Source organism: Gopherus evgoodei, chromosome 5 (assembly GCF_007399415.2).
Source record: "Gopherus evgoodei ecotype Sinaloan lineage chromosome 5, rGopEvg1_v1.p, whole genome shotgun sequence".
Taxonomy (NCBI): domain Eukaryota; kingdom Metazoa; phylum Chordata; order Testudines; family Testudinidae; genus Gopherus; species Gopherus evgoodei.
In genome coordinates this window covers 127161687-127180207 of record NC_044326.1, presented here as the reverse complement: position 1 = coordinate 127180207, position 18521 = coordinate 127161687, and the positions used below count along the sequence as shown (strand labels likewise).

Genomic DNA, 18521 nt, shown 5'->3' with positions numbered 1-18521 from the left:
GGATGTCCAATGGAAACGTGAGAGTTATATGGGTAGAATGGTCCTTGCAATCCTCATGGATGAAAGATGACCGAGAGGCCAAATACTCGTATATAGACCGTGTATCAGCAGACATGAGAGAGGACAGCCAGACATATAATCATGACTTTTGGAAGAAGGCTATAAAAGTCAGAGCCTTAAATGGGAAGTAGCAAGAAAGAGGGAGCAAAAGCAGCTAGTTATTTAATAAATATTCTGAAAGAGCAATTTATTTATATGCTGCATCTTTTCCTTGCCCGTTGTTGTAGACTGTAATCTTCTTTTGTTTGTAAAGCATCTAGCACACTGCAGTCTCTCCTAGACCACCACCACGACACATGAGCTGGTTCTGGAATCAGGTCCCAAATGTGTTTAGTGGCCTCATTCTAATCCGGAGTGATCAACTGTCCAAAACGCATTCATTGCACAATTTAGTATGTTTGACTGTCTGCTCAGAAATGGAATAGCAGGCATGTACTACTACTACTTATTGCAGGCCATGACTGAGATGCGGATTAATCCTTCACTTCCATGAGCACTGATTTAACTCTAAATAAATATATAGATAAATAGAAAATAGCTCAAGAGGAAATAGCCAGGGAAGCTTAAATAAAATACAAGTTTTATTTTGTAGAAGAAAGCAGTTTTGTCTTTAAAACTCACCGTTTTTATGCAGCGCAGGAACCGTTACAGGATATACTTAGAAACCTACCTGCTCCTCAATAACTTTTTTTTTTTCATTATTAAACCAATAAAATGCCTAGGGCCAATTTTTCAAAGGCTGTGGCCAAAGTTGCCCCTGAACATTTCACCCTTGATCCTGCAATCAGATTTGTATGGAGAGACTCATGTACTTGTATGGAGTCCCACTAACTTCAATAGGATCTTGACAGGGCACGAGGGTCCATCCATATGGATCTGTTTGTTGGATCAAGGACTACATCTGTTCACTCTCCACAGGGGTAGAACCTGGATTTGCTCATGCAGGAGAGCTAACTAAATACAAAAATACCCCTTTGGGCCCAATTACCTGGTTGTGCATGTATATATTTTGGCCCCATTTCAAAGTACTCAAGCACATACTTAAGTCAATCCCTATTCAAAAAAACATATAGGCACATACATGCTTTGAGAATGTGCTCCAGTCCTATTGAAGTCAGTGGTATTTAATCACATGCTTAATGACACGGAAGTGCTTTGCTGATTTGGGGCCTTACTAAATGCAACTTCGGTGACAACCTGGCCCCTAATTAATAAATCAGGTACTTTAATAAAACTGTTAATGTTCTTGCTAGTTCTAAAGGAACAGAATTCAAAAATCATGTTTACAGAATAATATAAATGTTTATTTTTCTTTGTGATTTAGCCAACTTTTTACAATATAGAAAAGTGTATTTTCTGAATTGGCCTAGTAAATATAAATTTAATCTTTCTACTTTCAGGTGTAAATAGAACTAGAAAATGAACCTTTAACCCCACCCCAGATCTGTTTAAAATAACTGGATGAACTTGACTGTAAATCTCATTCAGCAGTTTGTTGCAAATGGCTAAGGAAGTACAAAAATGATTTAGTACATACTAAGCGGGGGTGGGCAGGGGGGTGGGTAGGGGAAACAAGCTCAATGAACGCTTGTTCAAAACAAGTAGAACTAAGAGTATTTGATTGCACCTTCAAAATCTTTACAAGCAATGCCATCATACATCATCTACAACTGTAATCCAAAGTTTCACAAACATTTTCTCCACACTGTATATAAATACACATCACAAAAGGTGCAATTTAGAATAGGACACAAAATATATACAAAATTAACATGGATTTAGTTCTAGACAAAAGAAGGTGTATTGCAATCTGTTTGAAAAATAACTTGATTAGGTCTTACTTTATCCACTTACACTAATTTACATTTATACAAATCTTACTGGACATACTATATTGAGTCACTAAAAAGTAAGATGAATGGCTGAACTATCTACATTTAAAGTTATCGCACTGACATTTTAGAAATCCAGATCCTAATTATTAAAAAAAACATACTTTTTAATGAATGGTGGATTCCCTTTTCACAGGTGTGTGTATGTGTATTTGCTACATATACACAAACATATGTTAAAGAATATATACACACCATTACATGGCAAGAATATAAAATCCCTTTTGGAAAATAAAGTATCAATCTTGTTCTGATAATTACAGAGAGGATTAAGATATCTAACTAAATAAATGCCTGTGAATTTAAACATGGTTATTTCCTTTCATTAAATTTATAGCTACACTACCAAAAATGTGATTTGGGACTGTTTGTAGTAAATACTAGAAAAAGTTCCCATCCTTAAGTGTCTTCTATGCACAATTGTATTTGACCTGATTTGATTCCTTTCCTGTTCCCCACACAACAAAAGGTCAGCTGTATCTGTTTTTGATGGCGACCTTGAATCCGTATCAGTGTACTTGCATGTCATGGCTCAAACTGCAATCCTAAATAACAATTTTTTAAAAATAAGCCAAATGAGTCCCAAAGATTAAAAAAGTGATATCAAAAAGTTCCACAGTTTTACAGGGAGTCTGATCTTCACACAAGTTCTCTGATTAACTTGGATGCAGCTAGTTTGGAATCCATCTCACACGAAACCTGTGCTAACAGGAAAACACAAGGGTTGGTTCCCTCACACCCAGTAATCTCAGTTTCTGTGTAAATGTACACAACAATAATCTCATTTTCTGCCAGTTTAAGGGCTATATCCTACGAGGTGTTAAGGGCTGCAAATGCTCTCTGGCTTCAATGAGAAGCGAGAATGCTCAGGAACTTGCAGGATTGAGCCCTAGATGCACAATAGCATCTCCCTGCTTGATGCTTATCTAATGATAAAAGTTGGATGGACAACTTGCTTTTACAGCATTGCTTTTAATGCTTTCTGAATGTATGTACTATCATGTGTCCTTCAACTTCCATTTTAGACAATTCAGCAAGGCAGTAATGACATTTCTGTCACCATTTAAGGAAAAAGTTAAATACTTTCCATTTTAAAGGTTGTGCCCTGAGGCCCAGATTCAGCAAGGTTTTTAAGAACATATGCAATGCTAAACGGGTAAGTTGTCCCAAGAAGTCAACTGCCCACGTGCTTAACATTATTTGTGCTTAAGGACCTTGCTGAATTGGGTCTTTAACACTGATCCGTTGCCTTCCAGGGTTGCAGCGTGATGTTCTTTTATCTAATTTGGTATTGTCAGTATTGTGAAGATGCTCATTTCTATATATGTCCTTTCAGAATTAATTCCTCCACAGATATACTGTTTTCATGGTCTACTGCCAAAAATATTTTCTTCCAGTGTCTGATTCTTCCATGTGAACAAAGTGATGCAACTCTATACACTGTAAATAATATATATTATAATAATAATTTATAAAGACTCTCTGGACAGTTTTCTTAGAGAAAGGGGGAGGAAGAAAACATCTAACTCTTACCAAACCCAAGATAGTTAAAAGCTGTACAACAAGAAGAAAAATTCACCTTCAGGCATCGTCATAAGTAGAAGAGAATTTAGCTAAAATTTAAAAGACTCTACTCCTAATTATAAAAGATTTTCTTGTTTCAACATTATGCAAGTCAATTTAAAACAAGCACCAAATTAACAATAAAATAGTATTAAATCCTCTGCTGTGAACCAAAGTGTCCCTGTGCCTTAAGTGTCATGTTCAGTCCAATTTACCATAGCTCCTATGTAAGAGTCAGCAGTTCATGGCACAGGGGTCACTTTTGGATTTTCCTGCTGAATTAATGACTCTCATCAAACAACGTCCAAATTCTTCCAGGATCATGCGCTCCGCTGCTGCTTTTGACTTGCCCATCTTTTCAGCCTGCTCACCCTGCGCAAGCAGGCAATCACAGGTCGCGTCAGCCACCTCCTTGGTTACAAACGTAAATGGCAATCTGAAATGGAAATAAAAACTTAACTGTTGTCATCAATAAGCTACACCACGTGCACTAGCTACAAAACTCTCTCTGAAGCACTGAGAAGTCAGAAGTTGAAGGAAGCCCTCTAGACAGTCCCTACAGCAATACTAATATATACTTGAACATGTTGTCAAACAAGGAAAATTTTGCTTACCTCTCCATTTTCCCTGTACTACAGTCCATGAATCCAATTCATTAACTTTAAGATTACGCCCTTTCAAACAGAAATAGAGCACATTCAAAGTTTTCAATCAGGGCTGATCTGACCAGGATGAATCTGCTCCACAGTTTCTGGGTTACATCTGAGGTTGCCCCAAACTGAAAATACTGAACAAGCCCTACAGCTAAGCAGGAAGATCACTCCTCAGAGGCAATGCTGACAGTTTTGTGGCTGCTTCCATCTCTGTACATTTTGAGACAGACTGCAGAATACCATGAAGACAGATAGAGAATGCATAATTTTCCATATAATTTTTTGCTGTAGGAAAACTGCGAGCTAACTGATTTAACATTAGGATTTCACCTGTATTGATGCTAAAAACTGCATTAAGAGAATGTTAACGTTACATGGTTAGACACACAGAAGTGTGGCAAATTTGACCGTACACATGTAAATTTAACTCCGTCGCCTTCTCTGTATACATTTTGGTACAGGTTTTTTATTAGTATTTCTCAAATGCTACAATGTAACACAAACCAGTTTTTCCATACCACAGATGTATGTATACAGGATCTTGCAATTGTTTTTTTGTAAATTGCATGTTACTTGCACTCATTTCAAAGTCATAATGATCCAGTATATCTTGACTGACAAACTTGTTATATAAATTCTCTTCTCTGTAAGGGATGTATTTGAATAGTTTAGGCAGCAGCCATGCACTATACATCTTTCGACCAACAGCACTTAAATGCATTCAGGGGATGAAATTAGCTCAACTGCAAATTTTGGTGGCTTATATATTCCAGAAAGGTTTCACTACTACTCAGGACAGAGAGTAATATGCATTTGTACAGCATGTAGCTCAAAAGTGCCCTGAGTCTGATTGAAGGCTCTTGAGTTCTATGGTAATACAAATATTAAATAACAGCCACCAAAACCTACAGCATGAATACAAATGTCAATGACTGAAGTAATCTTAGCTTGCTAAAATCCACCCCAGCAGAGCAGCAAGATATGAAAACAGTGTTAAAGCCAAGTCCAGAGGATGGAACGTGTTAACTTACTTCCCCCCTCCACAAGTCAGTACTGGGGCTGGCCTCGTTAACAGGTCTGAGATTTGTGAGGATAACTTTGTCTTTGCAGCTGTTTGTTGCTGGACTCTTACTTCTGCTGCATCTGCTAAGTGCATCAGAGTCTTTCGTTCTGGGCTTTCTTCAAAGTTTTTACAGCCAATGCATTTACATATTGAGGAACACATGATTTTTGCCTAAAAAGAACAAAAGAAAGGGTGATTGGCCTAAAATATTATTTTATTCTCCATTGCTGGCTCATAAACTTAGTATGCACCGGAGAAATTATACATAGTTACAAATTTTAATTACAGACAGTGCAATGGGCAAGAGTGACATTTAGAAAGGAGAAAAAGCCAATGTATTTCTTCAAGACAAGAAACCCGTCTTACCTCATAGCATTCACAATAGTTTTTGAGACATCCTGATCGTTTGCAGTTGCAGCCTTTGCTGTGCCGTCGGTCTGATTCCCCTTCCTTTCCTTTCCCTATTTTGGGCTTGAAGGCTTCAGGGTTTCTATCAAGGCAGGCCTATCAATGCAGATCCAAAAGGTGTGTCACAGTTCATGCAGGGAGCAAGATCTAGAGGACCAGTGCAGTAAGGAGAAACCCAAGATTGTGCTGGAGTAAGTAAATCACATTCTCCTCCCAACCCAACAGAAAAAGGTGACTACTTTCATCCCAGCTGGAGATGTAAAACAAGAAGCAAACTGTCCAGTTTCAATAGCAGGATTGAGTATGTTGAAATAGATACATTGTGACAGGTTTTTCTGTTTTGCAAACTTTAAAGGAGAGAAACAAAACACCCCTTACCTTTATTGCTTTTTGCCTATCATTTTCATGGTCCAGGTTGTTATAACAATTGGTACAGTTGCAGTTATTGCAGAATTCACCATTTGCAAAACAATCACAATACCTGAAATTGGAGACCCAGAAGGGATTTACAAACATGGTATGCAGGCATCACACTAGCTGTGGTAGTAGCCACAGTAAACATTTCTATGATAGTAACTCCTAAAAGCCCCAGTTGGGATTGGGACTCCATTGGGCCAAGTACTATATAGACATGAATGAGAGAATTTCTGGCCGGAGGGCATACAGCATCAGACCCTAAAGTAAAGTAAGTGACAGGGGTATAATCTACAAGTAATGTGGCCCAGGATCGGCACCACTTTGGTAGTGGCAAGTTTTGTTGGTTTTGTGCTTGTTAATTTTTTTACTGGGGTAGTGTGAGGAATGGCAGGAATGGAGTCAGGGAACAGGAAAAGGAAGGAAGAGGGGAATCCACAGTTCATCATCTGATCAGTCATGAGCAATTGCCAGGGTATTGCAGGCTTTGCAGCAGAGGTGAGTCTAAAAAAGGGATTTGAAGGAATAGGGCTGTATGGATTATATCAGGGATTTTTCCTATGCACTGCGGTAGGAAAAAGAAATCACAAAGGTGCTTAAGGGAGGAGCTGATTGAATAGCTGTCTACCTTAGGTACTTCTGTGAACTCCATTACTGTAGTGTCTCAGCACCTCACAAACTTTACAGCACCCCTGTGAGGTAGGGAAGGTACTATAGCCTCCCCCCGCCCCCCCCACATCCCGTTCTTTAAAATGGGAATCTGAGACATAGAGAGAGTAAGGGTCAGATTTTCAAAGGTACACCTTTACCCTGATATAACGCTGCCCTCGGGAGCCAAAAAATCTTACCGCATTATAGGTGAAACCGCATTATAACGAACTTGCTTTGATCCGCCGGAGCGCGCAGTCGTCCCCCCCCCTCCCCCCCGGAGTGCTGCTTTACCGCGTTATATACGAATTCTTGTTATATCGGGTTGCGTTATATTGGGGTAGAGGTGTATTTGAAATTCACTGATAAATAAATTGAAACCTGTGGGAATTAGGTGCCTAACCTGCCTCACAGGTGTATTGTGAGGACTACCCCATGTGCAAGCAGGGGAAAGTTCCCCTGGAGCAAATGGCAGTTTACATTAGCGGATTACACCACACTGCACCGGTGTCTGGGCACAGATGGCTGTACCTGGAGCAAATCATGTGGCGGACAAGGCCTCAGTTAATTTCTGTACAGTGTTATGTAAATGCAAAGTATATCAGCATCAGCATCTTTTCTCCCCTTTAGATTTCACAGAACATTTGGGAAAAGCTGACATCCAGGAGGAAACCTCATGTCTGGCACACATTTGGCTCTCTATAAATAACAATCATGCAGGCTGTGAGATGTCTGAGGGAAAACTAAACGTACATGATTAGTTCTGTTCTAGTGTGATGAAAAATTTCTAAGCTCAAAAGTATGTGCATGCCCACATTATGAACATGACATGCATTACATTAAAAATAACCTAAAATTGGCAGATGCCAGACAGATTTCCTAACTTGGACTCAGATGGCTGTTATATAAGCTTCTCTAACAGTAGCACAACCACTCTGAATGCCTTCTTTGTCATCCAAGCATTAGGGAGCCACAAAACAATCTCCTGACATTGTACTATGTGGGAAGGTGTGGCATCATCTCAACTGAACTGATGAAATGCATCCTAGAATACTCAAGGAGTTAATAGAGGAGGTATCTGAGCTTCTAGTTATTATCTTTGGAAAGTCATGGGAGACGGGAGAGATTCCAGAAGACTGGAAAAGGGCAAATATAGTGCCCAGCTATAAAAAGGGAAATAAAAACAACCCAGGAAACTACAGACCAGTTAGTTTAACTTCTGTGCCAGGGAAGATAATGGAGCAAGTAATTAAAGAAATCATCTGCAAACACTTGGAAGGTGGTAAGGTGATAGAGAATAGCCAGTATGGATTTGTAAAGAACAAATCGTGTCAAACCAATCTGATAGCTTTCTTTGATAGGATAACGAGCCTTGTGGATAAGGGAGAAGCAGTGGATGTGATATACCTAGACTTTAGTATGGCATTTGATATGGTCTCGCATGATATCCTTATCGATAAACTAGGCAAATACAATTTAGATGGGGCTACTATAAGGTGGGTGCATAACTGGCTGGATAACCGTACTCAGAGAGTAGTTATTAATGGCTCCCAATCCTGCTGGAAAGGTATAACAAGTGGGGTTCCGCAGGGGTCTGTTTTGGGACCGGCTCTGTTCAATATCTTCATCAACGACTTAGATGTTGGCATAGAAAGTACGCTTATTAAGTTTGCAGACGATACCAAACTGGGAGGGATTGCAACTGCTTTGGAGGACAGGGTCAAAATTCAAAATGATCTGGACAAATTGGAGAAATGGTCTGAGGTAAACAGGATGAAGTTCAATAAAGACAAATGCAAAGTGCTCCACTTAGGAAGGAACAATCCGTGTCACACATACAGAATGGGAAGAGACTGTCTAGGAAGGAGTATGGCAGAAAGAGATCTAGGAGTCATAGCGGATCACAAGCTAAATATGAGTCAACAGTGTGATACTGTTGCAAAAAAAGCAAACGTGTTTCTGGGATGCATTAGCAGGTGTGTTGTAAACAAGACACAAGAAGTCATTCTTCTGCTCTACTCTGCGCTGGTTAGGCCTCAACTGGAGTATTGTGTCCAGTTCTGGGCACCGCATTTCAAGAAAGATGTGGAGAAATTGGAGAGGGTCCAGAGAAGAGCAACAAGAATGATTAAAGGTCTTGAGAACATGACCTATGAAGGAAGGCTGAAAGAATTGGGTTTGTTTAGTTTGGAAAAGAGAAGACTGAGAGGGGACATGATAGCAGTTTTCAGGTATCTAAAAGGGTGTCATCAGGAGAAGGGAGAAAACTTGTTCACCTTAGCCTCCAATGATAGAACAAGAAGCAATGGGCTTACACTGCAGCAAGAGAGATTTAGGTTGGACATCAGGAAAAAGTTCCTAACTGTCAGGGTAGTTAAACACTGGAATAAATTGCCTAGGGAGGTTGTGGAATCTCCATCTCTGGAGATATTTAAGAGTAGGTTAGATAAATGTCTATCAGGGCTGGTCTAGACAGTATTTGGTCCTGCCATGAAGGCAGGGGACTGGACTCGATGACCTCTGGAGGTCCCTTCCAGTCCTAGAGTCTATGAATCTATGAATGTCCTCACATAATCACACCAGATACTGATGCAGGCATTGGAGTGGAATGGCAGAAAATGGGACACTAGACGGGAAGGGCTCTGAGTTACCACAGAGAATTCTTCGCCAGGTGTCTTGCTGGTGGGCCTTGCCCACATGCTCAGGGTCTAACTGATCACCCTATTTGGAGTCAGAAAGGAATTTTCCCCCAGGTCCAATTGGCAGAGGCCCTGGGGGTTTTCACCTTTCTTTGTGGCATGAAGCATGGATCACTTGCAGGTTTAAGCTAGTGTAAATGGTGAGTTCCCTGCAACTTGAAGTCTTTGAACTATGGTTTGAGGACTTCAGTAAATCAGCCAGAGTTTAGGAGTCTATTACAGGAGTGGGTGGGTGAGATTCTGTGGCCTGCAATATACAGGAGATCAGACTAGATAATCACAATGGCCCCTCTGACTTTAAAGTCTATGAGACATCTCACATGATGTAAGGAGCCTCACAATTCCATGGGTAAGTTTCTTTTTTCACTAAATGACATTTTAAGGCTTTGTCTACCAGACTATTGTACTTAGTCTCCCACGAACGGAAAAACGGATTCAACTCCAGTGGTGGTAGCAACAGGAGGAGCCTTCATGCAGACAGGGTTCAGGTGACCACTGGTAGCTCTGTCATCCAGCTGAAATGCCAAAGGGCAATCTACCCCAGCGTTCCCATGATACTCTCACCAGTGATACCACAAGGTTCAGAAACTTAGAAAATTGCTAGGATAGCCTAAAGTGTGTCTCATTAAGTATCATATGCACTTATGGCAGGATGATTTGTGGATGGATTGAGAGCCTTACATTGGAATCCTTTTTATATACAGAACTCACCCTTTAGAGTTACTTTAATATTTCTATTTAATGTTGGCAATATACTAAAATATTTGTTAAAGAGAAAATACTTAAAACCACATACACTTACAGTTTCAAACACAGCGACTTCGTACAATTGCACGGCTTCCTGGGGCGGTTTGCAGGTTCGGATGGCATAATTCTGGAAAAGAACCATTTTATTACTGGCGTCACTCTTCTTTAAGTTCAGAATGTTGATCCACTGAAATCCCATAAGCCAAACTAGATTTGTCTCCTACAATGTGAGCTTTAAAATGTCTATGACACTGATTACAAAATACAATTAGTAGGTAAAAAGTCAAGGAAGAGGTAGGCGATTGCCATGACCCCGGCTGCACGCTATGCTTAAAGAACAGAAAGAAAGGAAACAAGGCTAAGAGAGGACCACATGAGAGGAAAGTGCAACTGAGTGCGCTGCAGCCATTACCCTGAATGAAGACCACTCTCCATGGGGACTGTATCTACATCTGGAGCAGGGGTTTGTGATGCTGTTGTGAATCTAACCAAATCCAGTAATATAGAGAAGAAATAAATTCAGACTATGCCTCTCCCTTCATCTGAGTTATGTGTGAATTAAAAATGATAATGAAATGACAAAGTGACAGTCCTAGGCAAGCAGACAGAGACCTGAGCAAGGGGCAAGCAGCATATGAACCTAGCCATTTAGTTTAACATAAAGAGCATTCTGTGTCAGAGATCAGCCTTAAAAACCACTGAAAGCTAGGATTTTTCAATTATCCTACCTGGCCAGCTATATTCTGACCATATGTGGTAACCCTCTGATCCTGACATTCTCCCAGAAGCTGAAAACAAAGCCATTTATTGGGGAGGGGAGAGGGTGTCAGGCAGGTATTCAGAATTAGCTCAGACAATTTTTTTTTTAATTTGGTTTGTATTTTTTAAATCACAGCAAACACTTTTAAATGTAAGACTTCCAGAAAAAGGCAGGCTCAGCAGAACAGGGTAGAATTTCTAAGCCTGCGTGGGAGGAGGGGGAGGCATCTCAATTTGAAAAGTTTCCACTTTCAATGTGTTACCTTGGAACTAAGCCAAGATTAAAAAAAAAAAGGGGGCCCTGAAGTTAGATTCTCAAGTTATATTCAGGTATCTACATAAATGGCTGGGTTTTCAAAAGTACCCAGCTGCTCCAATCAGCTTCAAGGGAAAGTCCATGACCAGGGCTCCTATGTGCTACTGCCAATACATATAATAAATAACCACAGCCCAGCTCTCTGTTAAACGCCTACTATGGGATTGGGGAAAAAAATACAAGATTTTACTTTGACCGAGTTTAGTGATGGTAAAAGGCGCTGGATTGACAGCCAGAGAAAGAGATGTTCTTTATTTAGCCACAGAACAAGAATAGCACAGACCGCAGCCTCCCCACCCCACCATGCTAATTTTTCCTAAAAAACTCTTCAAACAAGGATAGTCTGTCCTGATTAAATACATCACCTTACCATCTTTTGGGGAGATGTTGTGGCAAGCTTTTAAAAGTATTTTCAAAATACTCACCCATTGAATGGTAGCCTTGCTTGTGTCTGGATATTAGATGTCCCAGTAAAACCAGTGTTGCTTGCTATAGATACGTATGATGACTGTTGTAGCTAACAAAACACGAAGTATAAATGTATATTCTGTAGCTTCTACAATTTTATACAACAAGCTTTGTAGTACACAGTTTCTAGTTAGCATTTCTGAAACTGCTGTATGCATCATGTACTCTCCTAATCCATGTTTGTGAATGGTTTGAAGGTTTCACAAACTCACAAGACCTAAGCACTCTAAGGGTTACTCTATATTCAGCAGAAATGTCCTGGTCTATTTTACTTTATGTTTTTATCCATTTTATCTTGGAACCTTTGGATTGCATTAGTTTTAAGCTACTTATGTAATAACTTTTAGTCAGATGGATGCTAAAATGCTTTACCAATAGCTTGCATATCAGCTATCTACAGGAATACCTGCACCCACCAGGTGAAAGCTTGGAGTTACAAACGGTTCTCACCCCTTTAATCAGATCCCTTTTCTTTCTTTGCAGAGTGGATCTTGGTGCCTGATCACTGCACCTGTGCTACAAGGGGTGAATCTGAGCAAAGTCACACGAGTCACTGAAGCAACCTCCATTCAGATTTTACTTTAACAGAAATAAGAAACCATGGCTGATTTGCATTCCCTTTGACTGTGGTTTACCTGCATACCTTCTTGTTTCATGCCACGATGAGTTAGGTGCAAGAAATATGAGCAAAAAGACCTAGGCACCCAGGACCTTCTCCTAGGAAGCACATACTACAGGAGCATTCCTCATGCATCGCTCATCAGAATCCCCTGCAGGTGGCTCGGCTTTGTATTTTTTTACTCATTGCTTTCTCAGTGTAAATTTATTTTTCTGCACGAGGCCAGATTTTCAAGAGCGCTCTGCCTTTAACAGCCCCCTTTTAGGCATCTAGATGAAGTGGTCACATTTTCCCAAGTGCTTGGCTGCCAGCACTTCAATATGAGCTATTTGGGTGCTGAGCACTTATAAAAATCTGGCCACTTCATTCAGATGCCAAAAAATAGGAGGAGGAGCCCTTTTAAAAAAATCTGGCCCCAACTGTGAGTGCTGGACACTTCAGAAATTCTGGCCTATTGTCTTTCTTCCATTGCTTCTTTGTACCAAGGACAAAGATCTTGCTGCGTCATTTCCCTCCTGCCATTCACGTCCTGTGTTGTTCCAGATCCTTTTTACCTACATAAGGAAGGTTGCTGCAGGAAGAACTGTACAACAAGGTCTCTACCAATTATACGCAGCATGCCAACAAAAATCCCTGTACATGCTGCTGGACCTTTTCAATCTTAAATCATGCATTTAATTCCCATTCCTTTTCATTCTGATTCTGGACCACATTTTGGCAAAGGGCAAGCCAAAGCCCTAAATTGAAGGAAGGGATCAAAACCATTTCATCATTTTGCCCTGTGCTAACACCATACCTGAGTGACGTATTGAGCTGGAAGAACTGCATAGCCTACATTTCCTGTGCCAGGTGCTGGCGCCAGCACAGTGCCCGGCGGGAGGTTAGTGAGGTTTGGCTGTATCTGTGGCAATGGAGTAGCTGGCATAATAAGTCTTTGTTGTGGCTGACTAGTAGTAACTATCTGTGAAGTTGGGTTGATTGGTTTGGGCACAACCTGGAAGAGAAGAAATCTTTATGACATTGTCAACACATCATTTTTTATCTGCTGCAGAAAACTACACTGTACGTTTTTTTAAAAAGTCATTCTGAAGACAAGAATCCATGCAGAACAATATAAATCATCTTATTTTACCTCCAGAGTCAGAATTTTGACATCTGTTTGCCAGCTGAAATGAAACTACAATATGGATTTCATGTTGAACTCACCTGTTTGACAGTCTGAGCTGGTACTATTGGGACAGACATCCGCACTGGAGTTGCATTCACCACCACTGGCTTAGCTGCTTAAAAGAAACATATCCCATGTCACACTATATGTGCACATTTATAAAGAGTCTCTAGAATTTAATCCTGAAGCATTTATCACTTTCACATACATAGAATAAACAGTTACTTTTGTATGTAAGATGGTGGCGTTTATTGCCTTTTTAAAATGTATTTTGATTATGCTTCTAACATTTTATTTGGGTTACATCCTGTTTATTTCAGTTTATTTACTGTTGTTCTACTTGTTTTTACATTTTAACTTGTGCACTGAGAGTGGACTTAATTTATAAAGTGATTATTTTATTACAGTTTTTCCCAGTAGCTCTTTGAAAACAGAGCTAAACCTGTTATTTGCAGGAAACATAGTACTGCAAGCAATTGCCAGCTGATTCTCTAGAGCTCTCTCACTTAGGCCCCAGTCAAGCACTGACACACATGAGAAGCACCAATGAATGAACGATGGTTACTCAAGCACATAAAGAGAAGTGTGTGTTTTCAGGATCAGGCCCTGGTAGAATACTGCTAGATCAAAGAAACCTAACTTTTTTTTAAAACCAGTGTTACTATAAGGAACAAAAGGTTTTTAAAACTGGATTAACTCTTCACTATTTATGCTGGTTGTCCAAGTGGAAAGAAAGAAATGCAAAAACTAACAGTTTCGCTCTAATCTATTTCACTTTCCGTTTACTATAGTATTAGTGCTATGCTGCAATGTCTGCACTAAAACATTACAGGATTTTATTTTCTAATGGAATGTATACAATATAAGGGAACAGTTCAAAATAAATGTATGGCAACTGTTCAAAACAATTGTCTTAAAGTCTGGTCACAGTTTGTTTTCACAAAACCTAAATTTAGGGTCAAATTGGATCTTACATTTTCCCCTTAAACAAGACTCTCTATGGAGCCTTTTCTCCCCCAATTTTGCTCACCAATGTATTCCCCTTGCCCTTTAATTTATGCCAACATAACATATTTACTAAATATTCAATACTGCCACCTAGCAAACTGCATACATTTAAGACCAACACTTCTCATCAGTCTATGTGCAGAGCTCCTCTTGGCATTAATGGGAGTGGTATGTAAATCTGCAAAGGGGAGAACAGGTGTGAAATCTTCTGGCTGCTACTGTCCATTCCATCACCATCACCAGAAAATGCATGGTAAAAACAAGGGGTACTGTGCAGTTCTAAATCACAGTCTGTCAAAGGATCTCAACAGGCTGGGCAAACATTAATTAATCCTCACAACATCCCAGTGAGGCATATATGGCATTGCTCAGATTTCACATTTGGGCATACCAAGACAGGGACAGAGTATCAGACTTGCAACAATCACCCAACAAGCAGATGAGTGGCTGACATTCTTCCCTCGGAACAACAGCATATCGGGCACCTCAGGAGCCAGTCTCTAGGGAATGAGGAGTTGAACATCACAGCATTTCCAAACGCATCCTGGAGTTGGTAATGGGATACAGAGCCTTTCAAAGCCAGGGGCCTGGTACAAAAGTAGCACAGCTGGCCAGGGCCACAGATTTATATCATTTGACATTTTATTTACCCTTTGTGTGTGTGGGGGGGGGGAGATATTTGTTAGTGCTTAATAAACCTAAATTAGACAAATAAAATAGGGTATGAATGGACACCACTGACCTTGCTGAAGAGGTTGTGTGTTGGTACTAGGATTCTGACTGGCTGACTGGGTTGAACTGTTGGCTGTTGTGGCCGTAACAAGTCTGACATAGTGGAATTTGCTTCCAGGTACCTGAATCTGCTGAACATTGGGGGCCGTTGCCAAGGGAATTATGGTCTTAAATTGAGATGTACTCACTCCTCCCACAGTGATGGTCTGTACTGCTGACTTCACAGCCTGTTAAACAACACAGGCAGCACAAAGTTACCTGACAGCGGTAGGGAGGTTTCACCGTTTCTATCCCTACATTTGCTAGGGAACAATTCATTAACCCGCGCAGTACCTCTGTGAAGCACATCACTATTATCCACTGAAAACCCGAGGCACAGCAAGGTTAAGTTCCCAGGACACAGAGGGAGTCGGTAGCAAGACCAAGGGAGCTCGGTCCCATTCTCAAACCATTATACCAGACCCCCAAATCACCAGAATCATCTATATAAGCAAAACCAACTGTCACTCAATCAAGAGCCAATGTCAAATAAACACGAACTATACAGCAGACACTTTGAGAAAGAGCTTTCCCCCAAACTATTGTGAATAAAAACAAATTCAATTTTTTGATTTTTCAGTCTGTGTGGAAGTGGATGTTCCACTCTGGCATTGTCGCTCCAACACTCAGCTCTGCCTATGTACAGCATCCCCTTCCACAGCTCAGTATAGGAAGCCTACATGTCACCATGCAGCCTCCGACTGGAAATGGAACTGAGGCTATGAACCCTGAGGCTTTGAAGCAGTGGGCAATAGTGTATAGTGTATGGGCTGGCTAAGGACAAAAAGGAAGTAATGGGAAGTACTGAGAACATGGTAAACAAGTTTAAATCCATGAAATCAGGAGCAGAAGCCAGAGCAAAAAGCATTTGAGAAAGGGGAGAGGAAGCAGGAAAGGAATTTGGTAGGCAGCATGCATGTGAAATCGCAGTTGAGGATAGCAGAACATTAACAACGTGTGAGATTTCATTATTTCAGGCTTTTTTCAACCTACACACTGAGTGGAGAGCATGTATTTATTTTAAATATACACATTTGCTGCTCACCTGACTTTCTCCATCACTGCTAACCACTTTTCCATCCTCCTCATCTCTCAAGCTCCAAACCCTGACTCCCTTGTTTACTTTCTCTCCTCGCATCCAGGCTCTTACAAAATTTGTTCCTTCTTCCCCTGTAACATTTCTAAAATCTGCTCTTTTCTCTTCAGTCCCACTGCCAAAATTTTGATTCATGCCATGAAACTGTCTTGTCTAGATGGGCTATTTCAATTTCTTTTCCAGCCTAGCTGCCTACTCCCTCTTCATCTTCCAAATTTCACCAGCTACAGTTCTGGGCAGAAGCAAAGACCAGATCTACTTATATTCCATTGAAAGCATAAACCCACTCAGATTTTATGAGCAAGTTGTTTCTTGGGTATTTTTAAAATCTTTTTGTGCTGTAACCTTAATTATCAACAGCAATTCAGAGTAAACATCATCTATAATCACAGCTATAGCTAACGTGCCGTTTCCATAGACAGACCAATGAGGGAACAGAATTTCCACTCCTCCTTTAAGGGCTGACCAGTGTCAGAGAACAACTTCACTACTATATGAAATGTAACGTGTGTTCTTTAAAGGGCCTGATCCAAATCTCATGGAAGACAGTGGAACGCCTTTCATTGTTTCCATGAACTTTGGATCAGACCCTGAAAGTTATAAGATTCAGGTGACTTAAATATGGTCCATTGATTGCTTGTATCCAAGCATTATCCAACAGTTCATTAAACAAAGATTTAAAAAGGGAGCAGGATTTGATCTGAGAATGAGATCTAGAGTGTATTTAAGCCCTTAAACCATAGTTCATATTATCAAATATACACATAATGGAGAGACAAAACAGTCAAGACCAGGCTGCATCACTGGTATTGCAGTTTCTCAGGGAGCCCAGAACTATGGGTGAACTTGTTACCCCACTGCCTGAGCAAAAGACACTTGTTGGAACTAAACCAGGTGACACCTCCCTGTCTGTTAGCCGACCAAACAATCTCCTCCAGCCCGTCACTGGATGCTCACAGAAATTACCAAGTAGCTCACCTGAGAATTCACCCTTTAGTATTACAACACTGAGAAGAATTTACAAGTAAAACCAAGAATAAGTTTATTGACAAAGAACAGAGAATTAAGTGATATTAAGCAAAGCTAATAGAAACAGACATGGTTACAAATAAAACAAAAAATAGAACATGCTTCTACAAGAATAGAACTTAACTTTAGCAAGTTAAGCTTATCTAAAACAGTCTCTCACCTAAAACTTTTCCTGGAGAGTTTGCTAGTATTCAGTTATACCAGGAGCCAGATTTTCAAGTCACCTGCACCCTACAAGAGGTTTCCTCAGCAAATGGATAAACATCATGTCTTTTCCCACTCTTCTCTTATAGGCCAGTTCACCTTTGAAATGTATCTTTCGAAGCATACCTCCTGACAAAGTCTCTCTCCCCCCACTGTTTGTTCTTTGGGGTGTAGACGCCATGCTGACATGCTGTCTATGTTGATCTTCAGTTAATTTGCTTTTCCTATTGACTCAGTATGCAAATATAATCCCCATTGTCTTGGGCTAAACCTGCTTAATTTACATCAGAGACAGGGGGAGATAACTATCTTGCCCTCCTGTCTGGAAGAAAACACGTTTTTTTCTTTGATTACAGACTTAACTTAAAGCATAGTATCAGGAAGTATCCAGACATACATTTAACTTTTAATACATTGGTAATAAAATATCATTGTTTTCATATGATACCTTACACAACATTATTTATAGATAAATGCCATGGCAGTAATGCTTTGGTGTAATGAGCTTTCAGGTCTGGTAGGAGTTGCTGTTACATTACAATGAACCCTTTGCTAATTGACCGTAGGAAACCCTCAGCGTCTCAAGCATATTCAACACATAAGCTCACATACAAAGTGAAAAGCTCCTCTCTCTGACTAACAGAAGCTGATCCATTAAAAAATATTACGTGATCCACGTTGTCTCTCTAATATCCTGGGACCCACACAGCTACAACAACACTGCATACAACATGTTTCTGGACAGTTACAAGACACCTTTGAAAGGGATGATAGGTAGATGGCTGAATAAAGTGCAATTTCATGTCACGTTAATTGCAACAAAATTAACAGACTATTAACAAATAAAATTAACAAAGCTATTACTGATATGAAAGAAATCTATACAAGCAAGGATGAGAGACTTGAGAATTTACTAGCCATTACAAAATGTACTAG

The 18521-nt window shown here is 40.1% G+C and overlaps 1 protein-coding gene across 5 annotated transcripts in view; it reads right to left on the bottom strand.

Moving 5' to 3' along the window:
• Nucleotides 1-1341: 1341 nt before the first annotated feature.
• Nucleotides 1342-18521, bottom strand: part of LIN54 (lin-54 DREAM MuvB core complex component) — a 61773-nt gene continuing 44593 nt past the window's right edge. For 4 of the 5 annotated variants that reach the window (XM_030565022.1, XM_030565020.1, XM_030565024.1 and 1 more), the window contains exons 6-14: nt 15228-15444; nt 13516-13592; nt 13106-13303; nt 11648-11739; nt 10203-10274; nt 6018-6120; nt 5598-5735; nt 5200-5402; nt 1342-3951 (exon numbers count right to left, since the gene is read on the bottom strand). In XM_030565022.1, coding sequence (XP_030420882.1) covers nt 3750-3951; nt 5200-5402; nt 5598-5735; nt 6018-6120; nt 10203-10274; nt 11648-11739; nt 13106-13303; nt 13516-13592; nt 15228-15444 — 1302 coding nt within the window. In that variant the 3' untranslated portion in view covers nt 1342-3749. The remainder of the gene's footprint in view (nt 3952-5199; nt 5403-5597; nt 5736-6017; nt 6121-10202; nt 10275-11647; nt 11740-13105; nt 13304-13515; nt 13593-15227; nt 15445-18521) is intronic. The other variant, XM_030565023.1, reaches the window with a different exon arrangement.